General features: G+C 38.9%; 1 protein-coding gene across 1 annotated transcript in view; it reads right to left on the reverse strand.

Annotated features, from left to right (window-relative positions):
* The window catches only part of FLT1 (fms related receptor tyrosine kinase 1), a 108,239-nt gene that overhangs the window by 72,135 nt on the left and 16,851 nt on the right, over positions 1 to 19,253 (reverse strand). Inside the window, exons 4-8 of the mRNA XM_082778650.1 lie at positions 11,878 to 12,002; positions 5,393 to 5,555; positions 5,169 to 5,305; positions 3,434 to 3,608; positions 1,406 to 1,523 (exon numbers count right to left, since the gene is read on the reverse strand). Of these exons, the coding sequence (XP_082634776.1) occupies positions 1,406 to 1,523; positions 3,434 to 3,608; positions 5,169 to 5,305; positions 5,393 to 5,555; positions 11,878 to 12,002 (718 nt within the window). The remainder of the gene's footprint in view (positions 1 to 1,405; positions 1,524 to 3,433; positions 3,609 to 5,168; positions 5,306 to 5,392; positions 5,556 to 11,877; positions 12,003 to 19,253) is intronic.

Raw genomic sequence — 19,253 nt, forward strand, 5'->3', positions numbered from 1 at the left:
AGACAGGCTCGGTGCAGTGACCACTTCCCTGGGGAGCCTGTTCCAGTGTGCAACCACCCTCTCTGTGAAGAACCCCCTCCTGACGTCAAGCCTAAATTTCCCCTGCCTCAGCTTAACCCCGTTCCCGCGGGTCCTGTCACTGGTGTTAATGGAGAAAAGGTCTCCTGCCTCTCGACACCCCCTTACGAGGAAGTTGTAGACTGTGATGAGGTCTCCCCTCAGCCTCCTCTTCTCCAAGTTGTGTCTAAGGACCATAGATTTAGACATTTCACTGCACACATATTTCACAGAACCACTGAATATTTGAGGCTGGATGGGCCTCTGGAGATCGCCTGGTCCAGCCCCCTGCTCAAAGCAAGGTCAGCAAGTTGCCCAGGACCATGTCCAGTCAGATTTCAAACATCTCACAGGATGGAGAAACCACAGCCTTTTTGGGCAACTTGTTCCAGTGACTGACAAACCTCACAGCAATAAATATGTATTCTTATTATCAAATGGATTTATTTTTTTTTTTTTGTATTCAGAAGTTTTGGGTCTAAATGTATAGTCAACAAGCTCAATCATTAAAAAGACAAAAATACCATGTAAATGGCTAGTATCAGCTGCACTTTTGTCCCTTAATTTTCCATGTGGAGCTGCAAATGCAGAATAGAAAGTTAAATAAAACAAAACATTTGGAGCAAAAATAATTTCTGGCTCTGAGAAGCATGAACACTTACTGTTTGTGTATATATGGTTTGTTTTCTTAATCATTCTTGTCATAGACTGCTTGTTAAAGGGTAATGAATTGAACCAGAACTATTACTATTTAAAATTATATAAAAACAAACAACAACACGCACACAAAACACACCTTGAGATTATGAATAGATAACATTGTTTTCTAGAAAGGTGGTTGAGTTAATGGAAAAAAAAAAAAAGAGTTTAAAAGATTTGTTATCTCAGTATACTTTAGCCAAAGTGAAAACTCTGGTCACTAAAGCAGATCTAAAACCTACAGATCTCCATATAGTAAAGCCATCTTCCACAGCTTTTCTAGTAGTGCATGGTTGTATGAATGAACTCAGACAAACTAATTTCTCATATTTGGGTCTGCATGAAGTTAGGTAAAACAGAAAATATTGGTAGAGGGATTTAGCTGTAGAGTGTCCATTGATTTCAACAGGAGGCATATCTAATATGTTTGAGGGTCTGAACTTTAAAGTTTCCAGGCATCCTATTTTACACTTCCAAACTGAAGATAATGTTCTCTTAAATTTTTAAAACTCAGCCAGACCCCGAAAAGTCCAATAAAAATCAAAAACTGTATTGTTCCCAGTTTGTTGCCATTTTAAAGGGTCTAAAAATGAATATTTTTCATTTAAGCAAAGGTCCAGAGTACATATGTGGAAATAACTTGTCCTACCATATAACCTCTGGAGAAGGAAATGCCTTCACTTTCATTGACAGACGATAGGACTTTCTTCCTGCTACAGCCTCCAGCGCAGTTTTTCTTCGACGTTTCAAATTAATGAACATTTTATCTTAAAGAAATAAAAGAAAAAAGTGTTCTCATGATTTTCAGCCTGCAAAAAGAGTCACTCTTCTAAAGAGAACAGGAATTCAAATAAAAATGATCTTTAATAATTTTGGTGTTCCCACACGATAACAGCAAGAATAAAACCTACCACAAACATACAAAAAAATGAGATACAGTTCCCAGGCCATGAGTCTGCCTAAACAAGGTATGCTCTAGCCAAATTCACACTGTGCTTCAGTCAAAAAACAAAGCACAAGAAAGAAGGTGGTTTGTGGTACGTGGGAAGCTGAACTAGATGAGCAGGTGACCCCACCACCCCTGAAAGGCCGAGAATCAGTGGATGTTCCAAATGAAAATATTTGGCTGGGGATGGTTTAAGTGAACTTCAGAGAAACAGCAAAGGAAAAGACAGAAACTTTCTGTGTCATCGGTAAACAGCTGTTTCATCAAACAAACAAATCTTTATCACTTCATTGGAACAGTCTCAACCTGCTGGAATTCATTCTTTTCCAGTTGTACTGCCCAATATTTCAAACTCTGACAAATCGATGGGTTTTACCAGAAGCAATAAAACCACAATATTTATAGAGTATATTGGAAAAACACTTTTTTTTTTTTTCTTCCCAAAATGCAATTAAACAAATCAAAACATTTAAAACATGAAAAAAAAAAAAAGGTTCAGTGTCCTTTGACAGTACCCACAGTGCAATATTTACTCACATTATGAATTGTATATAGATACTGTATATCTATTAAATGAGTGCAGTATTTAGTTGTATTAGTGATATTTGCAGCATACTTTGAAATTAACATGGGCAAGATAACTCAATAGTTACATTACATGAATTAGGTTATACTTGAACTCTGATTGTGCAAACCATTATTCAGTCTGTCTCTTTCTAATGAGCATCCCATAGATGAGACTGCTTATGTGAATATGAGTTTATAGGCTTGCTTCAAGAGCTTCAGCTTCTCTGAATTCAGTTTTAATTTAAAACTTAGTTTTTGATAGCTTCAGGCTTATTTATTTAAGAACATAAGAAGTTAAAATAATGATTCATCCAACGTTCCCAGCGTCTTAGTCCAAGGGTTAAATAGAGAAAAAGTACTTGAAATACTCCCTGAAAATACCACCATCTGGTGCTTAGACCACAATTACAGATGAGAGAGAAAAAGTAGACCACCTAAACTGTGGAACAAATCAATACTGTGACCACAAATTGTCTGCCATCAAGGAGCCACCATTTGGATATTAATACCAACAGTGCTCTGAATATCCTACATAATCATAATTGTAACAGGATGCCACAAAGAAGGTAGCTTCTCATGCAGTCTCAGTGCACAAAAGTCCTAATTCACATAAGCTTGAAACAACACAGGGAATTTCCAGATCTCACAGGAAGCCTGGTCAGACCACAGAGAACTTATTTAAGGCTCCCACTGTAAAACCACATTAGTGAGTTGCAGTATGTTATGCTTGTTTCGGTTTTGTGAATGGTTTACCAGCGATCTTCTCCACATAGAGCTAGCTTATCTGTTTTTTTTTTTTTGTTTTGTTTTGTTTTTTTTTTGTTTGTTTGTTTTTTTTTGTTTGTTTTTTTCCTTCTTTTGCTTCATAGTAAGCAGTAGATAAGTATTGTAGAAGAGGAACTGGAACTGTCAGAACTGAGGACAGGATCATCGCAGGACTTATAAAACAAGGGTGATCAAACTGAACATTAATGTGTCCATTGCCAAACAGGCAAAACAGTCATGGAAGAAAAGGTACATGTTCTCTCTTATCTTCCTCCATTTTCTATCCACGAAAACCATACTAGAAATTCATTCACACTTTGTGTCAAGGTACAAAAATACCGTATGACTGAACTTGGTAAGTGAACACTCAGTATTCTACAAATTCAAGGTATTTCTTACCATAAACGATGACTGTTGTGTTAACTGATTTGATTGAGGGCCCACTCTTCACGTGGCAGGCATACTGGCCTTTATCAATATCACGCACTCTGTCAACAACTAGAATACTGTAAAAAATATTGGCTTCTGTATTCTTCCGGTCAATGCGCTGTGTTATGGACCCTCTCTTCTTTGTCTATAAAAGAAAAAATGAACAAGAAAGAGCTTAATCAAATGTTTATGAATGATTTTAATTTTACTGTTCTGCCACCAAACCTCCAAAAAATGTATCCAGATCCCTTTGCACAGGACAAACCTGATAAAAACTAATACTTCCAGACAGTCAAAAATAAAAATGAGAAGTAACTTTATCTGGCAATTCATTCCTATCTCCATTCAAGTTGCAGAAGCATCCAAACTAGTTCTTTCCAGAGGAAGGTCACCAATTCTGCATGACCTACCATTGAAACATGCCCAGCTCCCCATTGCTCCTTGTCCAGCATTGATCATAAAAGTCCTTGGACTGCCAGCACATGAAGGGCACATGAAGGGCAGCACATAATTCGGTGCCTTGGTTCTGAGTCCATAGGCAGCAGATGTATAGACGATGAGGGCATTAACATCAAAAGGGGAGAATTCTGGAAAGGCTATAGACGGAAAAGTGACTAGATTTGGCAAAGGAGTAGCAGGGTGGAACTGAAGATAATGTGAGCCTGAGGAGTTATTTCCTGCAACTCCCCCTCAGCCTTTGGCCTCAAAGTTTATTTAACCCAGGACATTGTTGTTGTCTTACAAACACTGAGCACCCTTCAGTTACCGTCCAAATAAAACCCAAGCAGAATTTCACAAGTTTGGTGCTTAGCTAGGGCTTGGTAATGTAACAGTGACCAAATGTAAGATATTTGGGGCGTTTCTTGTTGCTAGGTTGTTTACTTCTGCAATGAAAAAATGCCAAGGAAAATGGCTACAGTATGCAAAAAACAATTGCATTAATCTTCCTTATATAATGTAATCATAATTTCAGCTTGTGATTAGACACAATGAGTGACATAATAAATGATCTTGACTTGAATCACCAGCATAAATCAAACTGACATGAAAGGAATGGGAGTTGTAAACCTTAAGCTAATGTCAAATTTCTTATCAGCTTTACACGGGCTCCCTGGCAGTTATTTTGTAAGTGACAAATATTTATGAGGATGCTCCCAATGTTGGGGGAGGAGAAGCACATTCAAGATCATTCCTGTAGTTGTCAAAACAAGCGGATTGTTCATGTGACACTTAACAAATGAGATTTTGGCTAGCTAAATCAAAATATCTTTTCTAAACATGCTTGAGTCGGGTGCCTGACTGTCTGCCAGTCTTTTAAATGAATGTGTTAAGAAAGAAAACCTCGATGAAAACTTTTTTGTCACGAGAGAGCCCCTGCCTGGGACAGGGTGATAAATTTCTATCATTTCCCCAGGTCAAAAAGAAGCTCCCAGGGATGAAACGTTTCTAGCGCTCGCTTGTGGTTATGCAATATAGCAGAGTGCATTGTGTAAACTTGTTTACCTATTCAATTAAGCACCATAAGAAAAAACAAAACAAAAAAAAAAACAACCAAACACACTTAAAAGCCATGTCAGCAAGGTTCACAATGATGAAATGAGAAACATAGCAAACATTTTGAGGAAGAATTCCTCCCAGGATGCTAGATGTAATACGATCTATGGGAACCCTCACCCGATTTCCTCCTTTCATTCCCAGCACTCACCTGTCCGGGGTAAGTCCACGTCATCTGCACACGGGTGTTCCAGGCTGCCGTGACAGTGCAGTTCATTGCCAGGCTGTCACCCTTCAGCAACTTGACGAGGCGAGGGGTGCTCAACTGAACATCAAAAATTGTATTGGCTGTATGTCATAAAGAGAAGGAAAAGTGAGTAACATCACCAGGGCAGATGGCTTTCCAAAAGACAGGGGGTGTAGAAGGCTACTTACTTTCTCGGTGCGTTAGGTACTTCGTGCTATACTTATGCCCAGCAATGGTTGTCTCACAGCTCAGGAGCCCTATGAATCTGTAGGTTGCCTTGGGTATTCTGAAGCCTTTTGTGCTGTCCCAGATGATCGTCTTGCCATCAGGAATTAGGGCTTCTCCAGGAATCTGGAAGTGGCAAACACACATCATAAAAACAACTTATCCTCATGCCATACTCTAATCAAAACAGCCTCATAAAAACAAGTGGGAAAAGAAAAAAAAAAAAAAAACTTGAAAAAATGCCAATCAAAATAGAAAGGATGACATTTAATTATGCAGATTTTTCAAGTCACGTTTTCATCACAAAATAGAGGAAAAACCTGGGTGAAGAATGTGAATGTTTTATTTGTTTCCAAGATTTCATTATTTATAACAGGATGTAATTTATGACACAATAGATTGACACTATCATTAGCCTCAGTGCTTGGGCTGCTATTCTGTTGGATTCCAGTTGGCAGCTAAAGTGCTCGTTTTGGAGAACCTTTGCAATTAAGTGTCCCGGTGTTACCACAGAGATACAAATACACATTTTTCAATGGAGGTGACAAATGGACTTGATATGCTGTCATTTGGTGGCTTTAACAAATTTCTGCCAGGATTCAATCTGATGCTTCTCATGTTTATTTTGTCTAAAGGACTAGACTTTAAAAAAAAAAAAAAAAAAAAAGTGAAGCACATGGATGCTTATTCCAGAGCCGACAGATCACAGAGCACAGGTCTCTAAGTCATTACATACAACATAAAGCACAAATTTTAAATCCGCAAGGCTACCGTGGGCACTTTTATTGAGAACTACAGATCATACTGAATGAGGAAAGTCATATTGACTACAGATTTTGAAAGGATGCCTTGAAACAAAGTATGTCAAATTTCCAGAGGAAAAGAATTCATCACATTTAAAAAAAATAGCACTTCTAGGTCCCTCAGAAGTTGAGGACCCAATAAGTAATTAGTGTAAAACCATCAGATGTTTTATAAAATTATGACTTGAAATTAATTATTATTTTTTTTTCAGACTAAAATTTTGCCAAGTGGGATCAAGTGTCCACTTTGTCAGCAGAACAAGTGATACTTTATGTTAGCATCCTTTGAGTTTTAAGCCCCATTTTATAAGATTAAAAAACAAACAAAAGAAAAACAAAAACAAAACAAAACAACAACAGAAAACAAAACAAAACAAAACAAAAACAAACAACAACAAAAAAAAAAAACACTGAAATGGCAAAGCATGACAAAAGCACTGAGGCCCAGGAACACCTCTTTTATTTCACATCAATTCTCTGGTTGTTATGCAGCTTTATTGATGGAATAAATGCCACCATTTGGATACCACACAGATCAACCATCATTACAAAGCCTGGCAGTGACTCTACTTTAATAAATCCCACTATTATTTTGAAAATAAGATAAATATTTTTAAGACACCATATAGCAGAGCTTGAGTGAATCAGTGCCCTAAGCAAAGAGCATTTCTATGCACCTCCATCCCTGGGTCCACCTAAATATCTTCCAGACTATCACCTCTCTCCATGCTCCCAGACCCATTGCATCCCTTTTATCTCCTCCTTCCCCTTTATTTGAGCAGAGGGCTGGTGTACTGGCCAGCCCTCTCTCTTCCTACAGCCAAAGCCACTGCAGGCAGCTGCCAGTGGCAGGGGGAGGCACAGCTGCCTGGCACCTTCCTGCATGGCTCAGCTTCTCTGAAGCACGGCACCCTCCATGCTGCCTACTCAGCGCACACCACGAGCTGCCCTTGGGATCACCTCCTCTCATCTCACACCATTTCCTCCGACAGAAACGCATGGTGAATCAAATGGACAACAATTACAGCCAGCGTGAAAGTGCTGCAGTAGAATTCCTCATCTTTACAACAGCTGATAAGATTTTATAATAAGCATGCAAAGCACAAGCAAAGCCCACTATGTTATAGTGTGTTGGCTACCATTCAACGATGTCTTGGACTCTAAGAGCTTTGTTGCCATTCCTGTGTCTAAACAAACAAAAAAAAAATATCCAAGCTTTGGCTTAACTAGTTCATAGTTATGCTTTCAAGAGCTTCAGCTGTATTTATCCTCTGCTGCTTTGTTAGAAACCAAACTGCTTCACAGCATACTCCTCTATAGGTTTTCATATAAACCAGGAAAAAAGAGTTGAGTCAGAACCTCAGAGCCTAAACTGATGTTACCCAGGGAATAAATTAACTCCACATTAATAAGTTAATTGATGGATTACTGAATTTGTATTAGTCTTGCTTCAGGAAAGTAAAAGTAGCCAGAATACCCAGAAAGTGTCTGGATCTTAGAAATAAAGTGCTTATAAATATGGTCTTGATTTGCAACATAGAAAGCTGTGAGTTGTGCAGCAGGCTCACCTGCCCTGGAGGCAGACCCTTACCTGCACAGTTTACTCTCCTTAATCCCAAAACCAGATAGAAGTACACTTGTGGCTATGAGAATAAAAAGTTGCCTATGTAAAAGTGCAAAGTGACACATTTCTGTTGCTGTAAGGAGAATTTTAGAAAACTGAAGTCCATAGACTAGCAAAAGACCCCTATGGCACAGCTGTTCTCTGGATAAGATACTAAAGATATCAAGATACTAAAACCAAGATATTGCCACAAGTCCATGTCAGGAGGTAGAAATGCCAGGATTTTGTCTCAGGGCAAAGGCTGGATGCTCACCCTCATGTCTATTCATAGCTCAACCCTTCCCCTTTATGTCTGCTTCTTACCCAGCTCTCCTCCATGCTGCTCTCTTCTGCCACCCCCCGGGTTTCATATGTCCTATTTCCTGCTCTTGCAGAAATATTTAGGGCTTTATTCTACCCGAAGCAGAGACATCAGCTTGTAGGCCACCACCTAGTGATATGGCATCATCACTGTCATGATTATTGCATGGATGGTACAAGACAAGGATCCCAGAACCACACAGTAACTGAGGTTGAAAGAGACCTCTGGAGGTCACCTGGTCCACCCCAATGACAAGACAAGGACAAGTAGCTCAAGGCCTTGTCAAAGAACTTGGGCATTTGATCATCATAGGCAGAAGCAGAAAATCCATGAAGCAACTTCGTGCTGGAACAGCACCGTCTCCATTGAAGCAGCAGGGGATAAAATCAGCTGAAATAATAGGTTACAGATGGGTACCAGCAGATAGTGAGAGGTGTTCAGAGAAGCAGTTCATTGTAATGGCTGCAGTAAACTGGAATTTACTGTCTACATACTTATCTGCATAAGCCAAGACACTGTACAGTCTTGACCTTTGTCTCTTTGAAACCTTCTTTGTTTCAAACTAGACTTCAGTTTCTCTTGGCATAGCCTGTGCCTCCTTCTTTGCTCAGCACTGGCCACTGAACCTTTTTGGTTCCAAGTGGTATTAACATAGTACTACCACAAGGTTTGGGGTATATATATATGGTCAAGAGTACATAGTCATGTTTTGGTTCCCCACATCTCCAAAGACAGATTGTATTAGAAAGAGCCAGATGAAAGTATAGCAAAAAACATACATTAGGCACTGGAATATTAGGCACTGGAACAGGCTTCCCAGAGAAGCTGTGGATGCCCCATCCCTGGAGGTGCTCAAGGCCAGGCTGGATGGGGCTTTGGGCAACCTGGCCTGGTGGGAGGTGTCCCTGCCCATGGCAGGGGGGTGGGACTGGGTGGGTTTTAAGGTCCCTTCCAACCCAAACCATCCTGTGATTCTGTGATTCTGTAATTAGTCTTGAACGCTTGCTTTTTTTTTTTTTCTTCATGTTTCCCCTTCCACCAGTGTGGGAAGGAGGAATTGGCATTATTAAGAATCAGACTGCCCAAATATCTGGCTCTCAGCATCCTTGGGGTTCCTTTTTTATAAAGGGTGTTGCTGATTTTATGACAGAAATTCCAAAAGGGGAGTGAATAGAGGGATCAAATCATTGTACCAAAGGAAGACATTTTCTCTTTTTAGTAAGACAAGAGCAAAGGAAGAAGCAAGGGAAGTCCATTCCTTAGCTGCAACAAATTTTATCATATTTTAGGGATCTTGAATGAGGCTGCCAGAATCATATTGATAGGGATGATGGTTTCAAAGATTCTGGATATATTTCTATTAAATATAGCAAAATAATTAATTGATTTTACAGGTCATCATATGGTGAGGAATAGAAAGGGCCACCAGCTGTTGCAGATATAGATTGTAATAGGACCTGAAGGCTGGATTTAAAATAGGAATGAAAAGTTTCATTCTCTTTTCCTTCCTGACTTTTAAGACTTTTTAGATGTTGCATATGATTACCATGCTGTACCATACAATTTGTAGAGATGTTCAGCCTGGAAGTTAGAACAGCACAGTATCTCAAAAGGGTCAAGCAATGTAAAGATGCAGTTTTAGTAATAAAACCATGTGTAATGTTGAAAACGAATAATAAAACTTTCCCATACTGGTCCACAACTGCTAAGAACTAGCGTTTCACAAGAACAAAATGCTGGAGGCAGTATTCATGTGACTTTACCAATGAGTTCTTTCAGAAGAGAGATATTACAAAATATATTCCATATTCTAATGGCTCTAATGCTCAGTCTTTCTTTCCAGCTCCAGGGGATTGCATTATGGGGACACTGACTTCTTCCTTTATTGCTAAATGGAAAACACAGAATAGCTTTTGCCAGCTCTACAGGAGCAGTATGCCTGCAGCTGGGAAATGCATTTAACACATCCCTTAATTACTATGAGAGCAAAAACTTGATGGAATCTTCATACATGGGTGTCACAGATGATAAATAAAGTAAGATATGATGTAATGCATTGTAGCTTACATACTTCAGGAAATTCTGGGATGAATTAGGGAACACATTTCTTTTTCCTGGAATGCAAAACATGTAAGCAACCAATCCTTTCTTTCAAGACTTGGCTCCACCTCCTCTTTCTCCTTCCCAGACTACTACATCTGGTTTTGATGGTGTGAAGATGTATCATACACTGCAACCCCAAGCTAAAAGCAAGCCGACAGTGAGAAAAGACAGTAGGTATGCCTCAATCTCCTCCAAATAAAGTTTGCTTTTATATTATTTCATAAGAGAGAATGCTGATGGGAATTTTCTCAGTTAGGAATTGAATATGTTGAGATTTCCGATGCAACACTACAATGTCCAGATAAGTTCTCGCTTTACATCCTGCACCTTATAGAAGGCCAAGCCTCATTTACTTTTGATTCTATAGCCACAGAATCTTGTGCATCATCCATGCACATCTCTGATACAGTTCTTGCTAGAAAATTGTGTGTGTGTTTGCGTATATAACTGCAGATACATTTCTTAGGTCAGATTACTTTCCTTTCTCTGTATTTAGCTTGCTTCCATGTGGTTTAGCAGCTGGAAACTGAGGTATAATCAGTATCAATTTTAGCAAAGCACAATGTTAACAAAGGCTGGGTAAAATTTTTAAACCTCCATGTCAAGTTCAAACACAGCACCAAATCTATGGCTGGTGTAAACCTCTGTAGTCAAAGTATGGTCAAAGACTTGTATTGATCTGGATAAGCATTGCAAAATGGTATTGTTTGGCAATTGCATGCTATTCTATAGAAATGAAAAAAAAAAAAAGAAAAAAAAAAAGGAAAAAGAAGAGAAAAATCTCTTCCTTATATCAAGGCTGAATATTTATGTTACTATGCACAGATTTCTGTTTGTTTCTGTTAGAAACAAAACATCACTGGCACCTCTGCCTAATTTTTAAGCCAAACAAAGCAACTTTAAAAAAGAGGCACCTCTCTGTCTTGGCACAAGGTACTTTACTACATATATGAAGATCAGTTAGCTCTCCAAGTAACTCTCAAGCAACTTAGGAAAGAAATGAAAACATGAAAAATGTTCCCCAAACATGAAAAATATCTAGATTTTCTGTAACTGCTCACGCCATCTCAAACTCTGCACATGTTGCCCTACAAAGAGAAGCCATCCCTTGTCTGATAAGTACATTTGTATGTAAAAGTAGATAGCAAAGTTGCTGGAGTGGGAGGGGGGAGAGGAGGTGAATGGCAAAGTCTTGAAGAAATGCCTTGTGCAGCCTCAGCACATCTCCAGGCTATTCCAGAGGACAGGGAGAGAGGAAAGGGGAGGAAGGGCAGGGGAAGAAGTGGGAGGAAATCTCATCTCCTAACAAGAAATTCCCTCCTGGGTTTCAGAAACCTTTCTCTTGAGAAGTTAAACTTTAATAAAGATGAAACTTTAATGAAATGGTATATAAAGCTTAAGTTTCTTCAGAAAATTTCCATCCAGTGTAAGACATCAAGCTTCCAAGGTTGAAATATTTCTAAACACGCTGACACCTAGGAACCTCATTTAAAAACAACTAAATGGTTTAAATGTTCCAAAATCACCACAATAGTTGTAAATAAAACCAAGCAAAACCAAAAAAAGCAGAATCCATAGCAGCAATAACACCTTCAGAGTATTCTCAGATAGCAGTACCTTTTTTAAAGTGACAGCAGTGTTTGGTGCTGTGACCCTGCATGGAATGATCATCTCTCTTCCCACAGTCATGTGTATTATTTTAGGTATATCACTGTTCATCTCTACAAATGGATTGCCTGTATCTGCAAGAAAAGAAAAAGAAAAGGTTAATTTCTGAAATTTTGCAGGAGTATATGGAAATTGTAATGATGCATACAGCTTAACTGATCAAGCCTATTTATAATGAAAGCTAGACATCGTCCTCAAATTATTCCTGTGTTTACTTTTATCTAAACAACTTCAGTAGAATACCAAAAGTAGGAGCTCAATACCTCCTTTAAAATCCAGGGCAGTTCAAGTACCTTTTTCTCATTACAGCATCATCTCTACTGCTGGTACGTCTGTTTTTATTTTCAGGGCATTTCAGGAGAAGTAGTTATGGGATGTGAGCTGAAATTCTCTTATCAGGAAACCCTTACACAAGACATGTTCCTGCTTTCAACAAGGAAATCGATGGGAAAAAAAATACATGTTGACTTCACTAGGAGGACTCTACTACGATTATTCAACCATATTTTCAACCACATTCTCTCAGAAAAGGGACTAGCAAGAGTTAACTATTCTTCTCCTTCCTACTATCACAATACCTATATGTCTCTTTTGTAAGTGACAAGGTAAATGAAAATGCCAGGAAAACATTCATTCTGTTCAACTCAATAACTAAAGCTTGGCAGAGTAATTTACCGTCCCTTGAACAATCTCTTTAACAAAGGGCATTGTCATAAATAGCTTGCGCTGGGAACAAGGAACATTGCTGCTGCTATTGTTTGAACCAGTTAACAAAGAGGGGCTCAAGCCACTGACTCTGACTCCAAATCTTCTTTGCAGGTGTTGAGATATGGAGGTTTGGTTTGACTCACAGTTCAGATAGACTACCTCCAAATTCACATAAGGTCTGGCTTTTAACTCTTGAAAAAGTGGAACATTTAGATCTCAATTCCATGCTTATCTACAGCTCCAATGTTTTTTCAGGCAAATCCTATTATTTTCACTGAGTCAAAAATCTTACAAGTAACAATGGAAATCTTTCTTGGAAAAGAAAGAAGTAAAGCTAGCAAAAATTGACCCTTTACAAAACCTTAAATTGTAAAGTTTTGCTAAAGTTCTGGTCCCAGAATTCTGCACATTGACCTATGTTCACTCAAGTGGTTCTTTAAATACATTGCTTTTGTTTCTCCTTCAGAAGTATGATCTGCACTTCCCAGTGACATAAAACTGGTCTGCCCTTAAGATCTTCTTTTTTATTATATGCAAAAATATTTTTGTTTGAGACATAAAACAGGAAGAGAAGCAAATTCCACCTTGATTTGTACTGGGGAGAATCATAAGGACAAATATCTTAAATATACAAAAATGTACTGAATTTTTTTCCCTAAGAGACTTAATGAATTTGTTATACAAATTTTCTGAAATGAAAGATTATCACAACGTTTTACTTAATAATAGGTTTTAAATGTCCACCAAGATCACAAAAGGAACTTATGAGTAATAGAGGATGCGCATGTAATAAAAAATACCCTAAGGACTTGTTAGGCTAACATTTCCTTTGCAATATGATTCAAGGAAAGACCAAGAATGAACCTGTTTGTAGCATGGTGAAAAGAACCTTTTTTGTTTTTCAGGGGCTGCAGCCGTGGAAGAGGTGACCTGCCCCTTAACATCACCAGACAAATGGATTTACAACTCCCTGAAGACTTGTTCGTCTTTGTCACAAAATTAAGAGCTCCTGCCCAAAACCAGCAAGCTTTGCAAAGTAGTTTCCTGTATCATAATCTCCAGATCATTACAAGTGCGAGGAAGAGCTGCTCTGGAGATTACCGGTGCTGTCTGCAGACAGAGTGTCACCACTGACTGATGCCAACATCGAGGCCACGGGGGCTGTGCAGCTCAGACCTTGCAGGATTCCTGTCCATCCAAAGGCAGGGACAGGAAACGAGCACAAAATACCACACTTAGGCTTTTTTTTTTTTTTTTTTTCCTTCTTCTTCAATGGAAATTAACATTTGCGCCTGGAGAAGTCAATGAAGCGCTGCATTAAAAGTCGACAAAATGCCCCAGCTTCTCTTGGTAGGCTTCAAATCTCAGCGACAGCCTTCCTTGCTATGTTCCCTGCTGTAGCATGCCAAGGCATCAGGACACCAAGGGCTGACTCTGTGCCCCCAAGATTCGCGTGCAGAGCTCCCATTGACATCACCGGGGACTTCCGCCACGGACCGGAGGGCAATCGATGGCCCCAAGTGCTCCAAATGTCTTCCTGCTTTTGATTAAAAGGAATACGCATCATGTTTCCTAGCACAGTTTTGTTTTTATAATGAGTGTGGAGGCTTTTCCTGATTCCCTTTGATTTTATTCTCCTTCTGCCTTAATGGCTTTAAGGAGATATTTTCGGTGCTTTGAGACCAGGATCTGTGCAAGCTGAACCCAGAACAACACCAGGGTATGCCAATGAAGTGAAATCCTTCTGCCCCTCAAATAACAACACTGCTTGCTTCTTTTTTCTTCTTTCCCGCCCATCATAGCCACTGGCAGTGGCTGCTGCTATATTTCCTCCCAATTCCTTCCTGAGGGGAGGTAAATGCCAACCTTCCTTGACCAGCTGGCTGGGAGCACATCTTGGATGACCTAACCTCCCACCCCAGCAGTCTCCGAGCCAGCTTCAGACACATTTGCGTTCAGAAAGCTCTACCCATAAAAGGAACATGGTGCGTTGACCAGTCTTGAAGACCACATCCAAGTCACACATTCAGCGTCATTAGGATTGGGAATACAAGATCTAATTGAGATGAACTTCCTTTTTGAGGTTTTGTTTGTTTATTTGTTTTGCTTTAGAGTTGCTTGCAAGGGTAAGGAGGTGAAAGAGGGATTGCCAAAATGTTTGCATATGCCAAAGGTTGCTTTAAAAGTCACTTCAGAATATTTTTAAGTGTGCCTGGAATTAATGACTGTGTTCTGGTTTGACTGTGTTCCTTACAATATCTCTCACTTACAATCAACATGAAACCACAAAGAGCAGTCGAGAAATCAGAAAATCCGAAGGTCACTTGCTATATTGTTAAAGAACGTAAATAGCAGTTTTTTATTAAGCTGGTTGGCAGCCAGATACAAACTTGATAAGAGACTTAACACAAGCCATATTATGTCTGGTATCAGTAACCTGTCTAGGCTATTTATGGGTTTTGCACAAACAACTAAATTAGCCAACACTGAAATGTCAGATTCAGAAAAGATGGGGAGCCTCGTGCTTTTTTTCTTCATGCTTCAGCTACTGTTCTTGCCTTTTTTTTTTTTTTTTTTTTTTTAATAACTTGAGCTATGTAAGTCAGAGTACTTACACATCTGCAGGAAGAAACATATCTGCAGGGAAGTGTGAGCTTCTTGAAATCTCTGCAAATTTGTCCTATAAAGCTCTTCCAAAATATCTATACTTACACCCAGCTCGTCATTAATTAATATATATATATATATATATATTTTTTTTTTTTCAGGCTAAAAGAGCCAAAACAGCCTTTTCCCCCCATGCACATGCACTAAAGTGCAGACATGAACTTTGCTAAACCTAATGGGCCAATTGCCAAATTCCCCTTCCCTTTCCAGGGATTCACCCTGACTAATTGCAGTTATGCTGGCTAAATTAATAGGCTTATTCAAAAATTACTAAAGGAGAGCTTTGAATACTGAGAGTGGATCTCACCTCACACATCTAAAACACATTCATCCTTCTCTGAGTTATGTGGCCAAACTATTAGTGTAGGCACTTGAGAGCAGTGAGTCTCTGGCATGAGATTCATCTGACCTGTTTTAGACTTCTCTTTGATGGTAAGACGAATCATGCCCTAGGAAAAGCACATATTCAACCTGCTCACATGTAGATGTCTATGTTCCTTAAGAAAAAAAAAAAAAGTCCCATTTTGTATGCATGGAAGCACAACACCTTTATACAACAAGGGCTTTTCCACTCTTGCCTCTTCTTAGCCTGTGAAATAATAATACTCTTTGAATACAAATGATTTCTAAATCTTGAAGGAAAAGAAGAGCTATAAATTAATAATACAGAAGCCAGGGAAAAAAAAATAAAAAGGAGCAGAATATTTTTTAACTGGAGCACATCCAGAGACAAAGCATTGCTAGCATTAATTGTACAATGATTTCTAGGCAGGGTTTGTTTGTTTTCCTTTGAGGCTAGTTATACTATGCTATCATCGACGTAGGTCCACCACACGTTTAAAAAGTGGTTAAAGCTCTTAAGAAAAAATACTTTAACCAGGAAGTTCACAGTGCAGTAATTACTGTGTTCAGTAAGTTATCTCTAGAAAGGCTAACAGTCATTAGAAACACTTTTTTTGGCTGTATCCCTTCTTAAGGATGGGTCATCTTGGAAATGTATTTCCATTACAGTGGCAGCTATAAGGCTTGGTGAGGAAACAGGACCTCAGAGAGCTGAGTGTGCAGCCTTTGATGTTGCCAAAGCTTCCATGCATACTCTGCTCAACACAGTGAAGTGCGATGTGAAGTCCATGTACACACAATGACACTACTCAAAAGTACAGCAATTATAGGTGATTTACGTCAGCAACTCTTAGAGGGCTCTGTTTTTTAACAGGAACCTCATTAGACAATAAAAATGTGTCCACATACTTGATACAGCTGTAACATAGTTTAATTCCAACTAGTTTCCTTTTCATAATAGAAGTGCTATCATACCAATGACTTTGTGAGTGTAAGCCAAAAAAGCACTGCTCATAGGTTAAAACTGTGCTAAAAGCAAAGACAGAGATTTAAAAGGCACAAGAGAAAGAGTTTCCTAGGCTTTGTCAGGTTCATCTATTGGTACATCACATCTGAAGAAGAAGAAAATCTCCTTTACCATTAGCTTTCAGCATATTTTGTCTTCCTACTGTTTTAATCAGATTTCTTTTGACTTTGAAGCTTCTTAGATCTTAGAGACCCTTTCAGGTAACTCTTTTAATGCCCTCCCTATTCTGCAACATAGTACCTTTGATGTTTCAGGAGTCAGTTTATTCAAGCTAGACATTAAACCCATGTCAGTTCTGGGGCTGGATACAGCTAGCTGTCAACAACTGGACCTCCCAAGGAGACATCATACTTCTAGCACTTGCAGGATACAACTCCAGAGTTTGAAAGTGCACTTGAATCCCCGGATGTTTTGGCATTTCAAAAGCTTACATTTTGAAACATTCAGTGATGCTAAAACCCTTCATTTTGGACTGTCATTTTGGAGAAATGACATTTGGAGACATTTTCGTTTTGGAGAAAAAAAGGTACTTTTTCTTTCTGTTAAGTATAGAAAGAGAACAGACAACTGACTTAGCACAGAGGTCTGTTTTTAAACCAGAATGTTTTAAATGGTGCTCATTTGAAGTACCAGTAAATGCATCACTTTGTAACGAAAAGCGTGTGGTCAGAAGATATGCACCATGGGAGTGTGAGGAGAGACAAGGAGCAGAAGAACTGCAGCTAAGCAATGGGCTAATACCTTACATCAAGTACAACTTCACTTGGAGAAAAATTCTCTGCTGCAGAAGAACTAAAACATTGTTCTTGTATAATAGTAGCTGAAAGCTATCTTCATCACAGGAAATAGCAACATTTAAACTTGAATCAAAGTTTGTTTAAATTCCCAAAAAATCTAAGCTTGTTATATTAATGTAATTGAACTTATTGGCTTTTTTCTATTGTACCATGGGAACAGGTGATCAAAGGCAAAGGAAGAAAGAGATGAGAGTAGAGAATGAAGAGGACTGCACATTCTTGAAGAAAGAAAATGAATGAGCTCCAGCAACTGGAAAAGGGTGTCTTGGAGCTACCGGAACAAAGGCAGACAGAAAGAAAAGCCTTAGGACTGTCCCTGGGGAAGTCTGTGTAGGTTTCAAAATACCCTGCTGATAATCTGGTGTTTCTTAAATGTCTTTATTCCATAATGATCTCTCTCCAAGCAGAAAATTCCCCATGTCTTACTCCAATGTATGCAGTCACTATTCATTACAAATCTGTCCATTTAACTTCCAGGCTGCAATTGTGTAACAAAACAGTTCTGGGTCTGCGACAGTGGAGAAATTGGCAAAGAGGCATATGCTTCATCTCAGATTTTTCCCATGGCTCATGGTGGAAGTCAGGACATCAGTTTTCTTACAGCAAAGTCCAAGGCTCTTGAGAGAATTCATTTCCCTCGCTTGATGTCTCAATTCCTGAGCTGTGTGTGGTCAAGAGTTGCTGCAGCACACTCTGCACACTCACTCCCCTGTGCAACTCAGTAGTGACCTCTCCAGCTGAAAGAAGGGTGGTGTCAGGACTAGCTCCTGAAAGAAAAGTTACCAGCCTGAAAGTTCTTGATCACCCAAACTCCACACTTCAGAAATGCTTTAAGTCATCCATAGGACCTTGGGATTTGCAGGCCCCTTCTCATCATCTTGCATCTTATTTTTGTCTGTAGAAGCTCACCTTCTAAATGCATGCTGTTATTTCTAAACCAAAGGACTTACTGGGTTTATTATTTCTTTCTTTATTTAATTAATTTTATCCAGTTCATTTTCAGTATCACTCTAATTACGGAAATGAATATCATTTTTGAAACAATAAGTGATGACTTCCTGTACAAACAATATCAACTTTCCTGATTTGGATTCTGTGTTTGTAAATAGCAACTATTTGTTCTCATCTGCAGCATACTAAGACATGGGAAACAGGCACCTTGGTGATCCACATGGAGCTAATATGGGAAATGGACTGACACAACGTCCTGCCACAGGAAACAATACATAACTAGGAGGGACTCAAATTTTACAAATGTTTATTTCCTAAGCACCCAACAAATCCCTTTAAGATAAAACTAAACTCAAGAAAGTTAGTCTTGACAGAGCATTTTCTTATCCCCTTTTCACCCTGCTCAAACCTGGTAATCAAGTTTCCTGTGTTCACAGAAACATTGATCTATATTAAGAGATTGCTTATGTATTTTCTTTCTGATGTTAGTGCTACACAGATCAGAAAGGATGAGTTTCAGTATTCTGAATCTTGTTTCTTTCCAATCTACTCCACATTTCTTCCTGAAGTTGTAAAGTTTTGAAGGACCAATACACTTTTCTTCATCTTGGGACAGAGTGACAATTTGAACTGTCATTACATGAGCAGCTACATCACAGCCTCCCTTGTCATCATAAATAGTCTAACATAAGACTAGATTGCCAAATTTGTATGTGTACTTAGTAAGACACAATCAACATTAAGTGTTAAGAAATTGGCTTTCAATAAAAATGATTGTCAAATTGTGAAAATTAAGATTCTGAAGATGTCTAAGCTTGATACGGGATTATCCC

Source organism: Aythya marila, assembly GCF_965140915.1.
Source record: "Aythya marila genome assembly, chromosome: 1".
NCBI classification, from domain to species: domain Eukaryota; kingdom Metazoa; phylum Chordata; class Aves; order Anseriformes; family Anatidae; genus Aythya; species Aythya marila.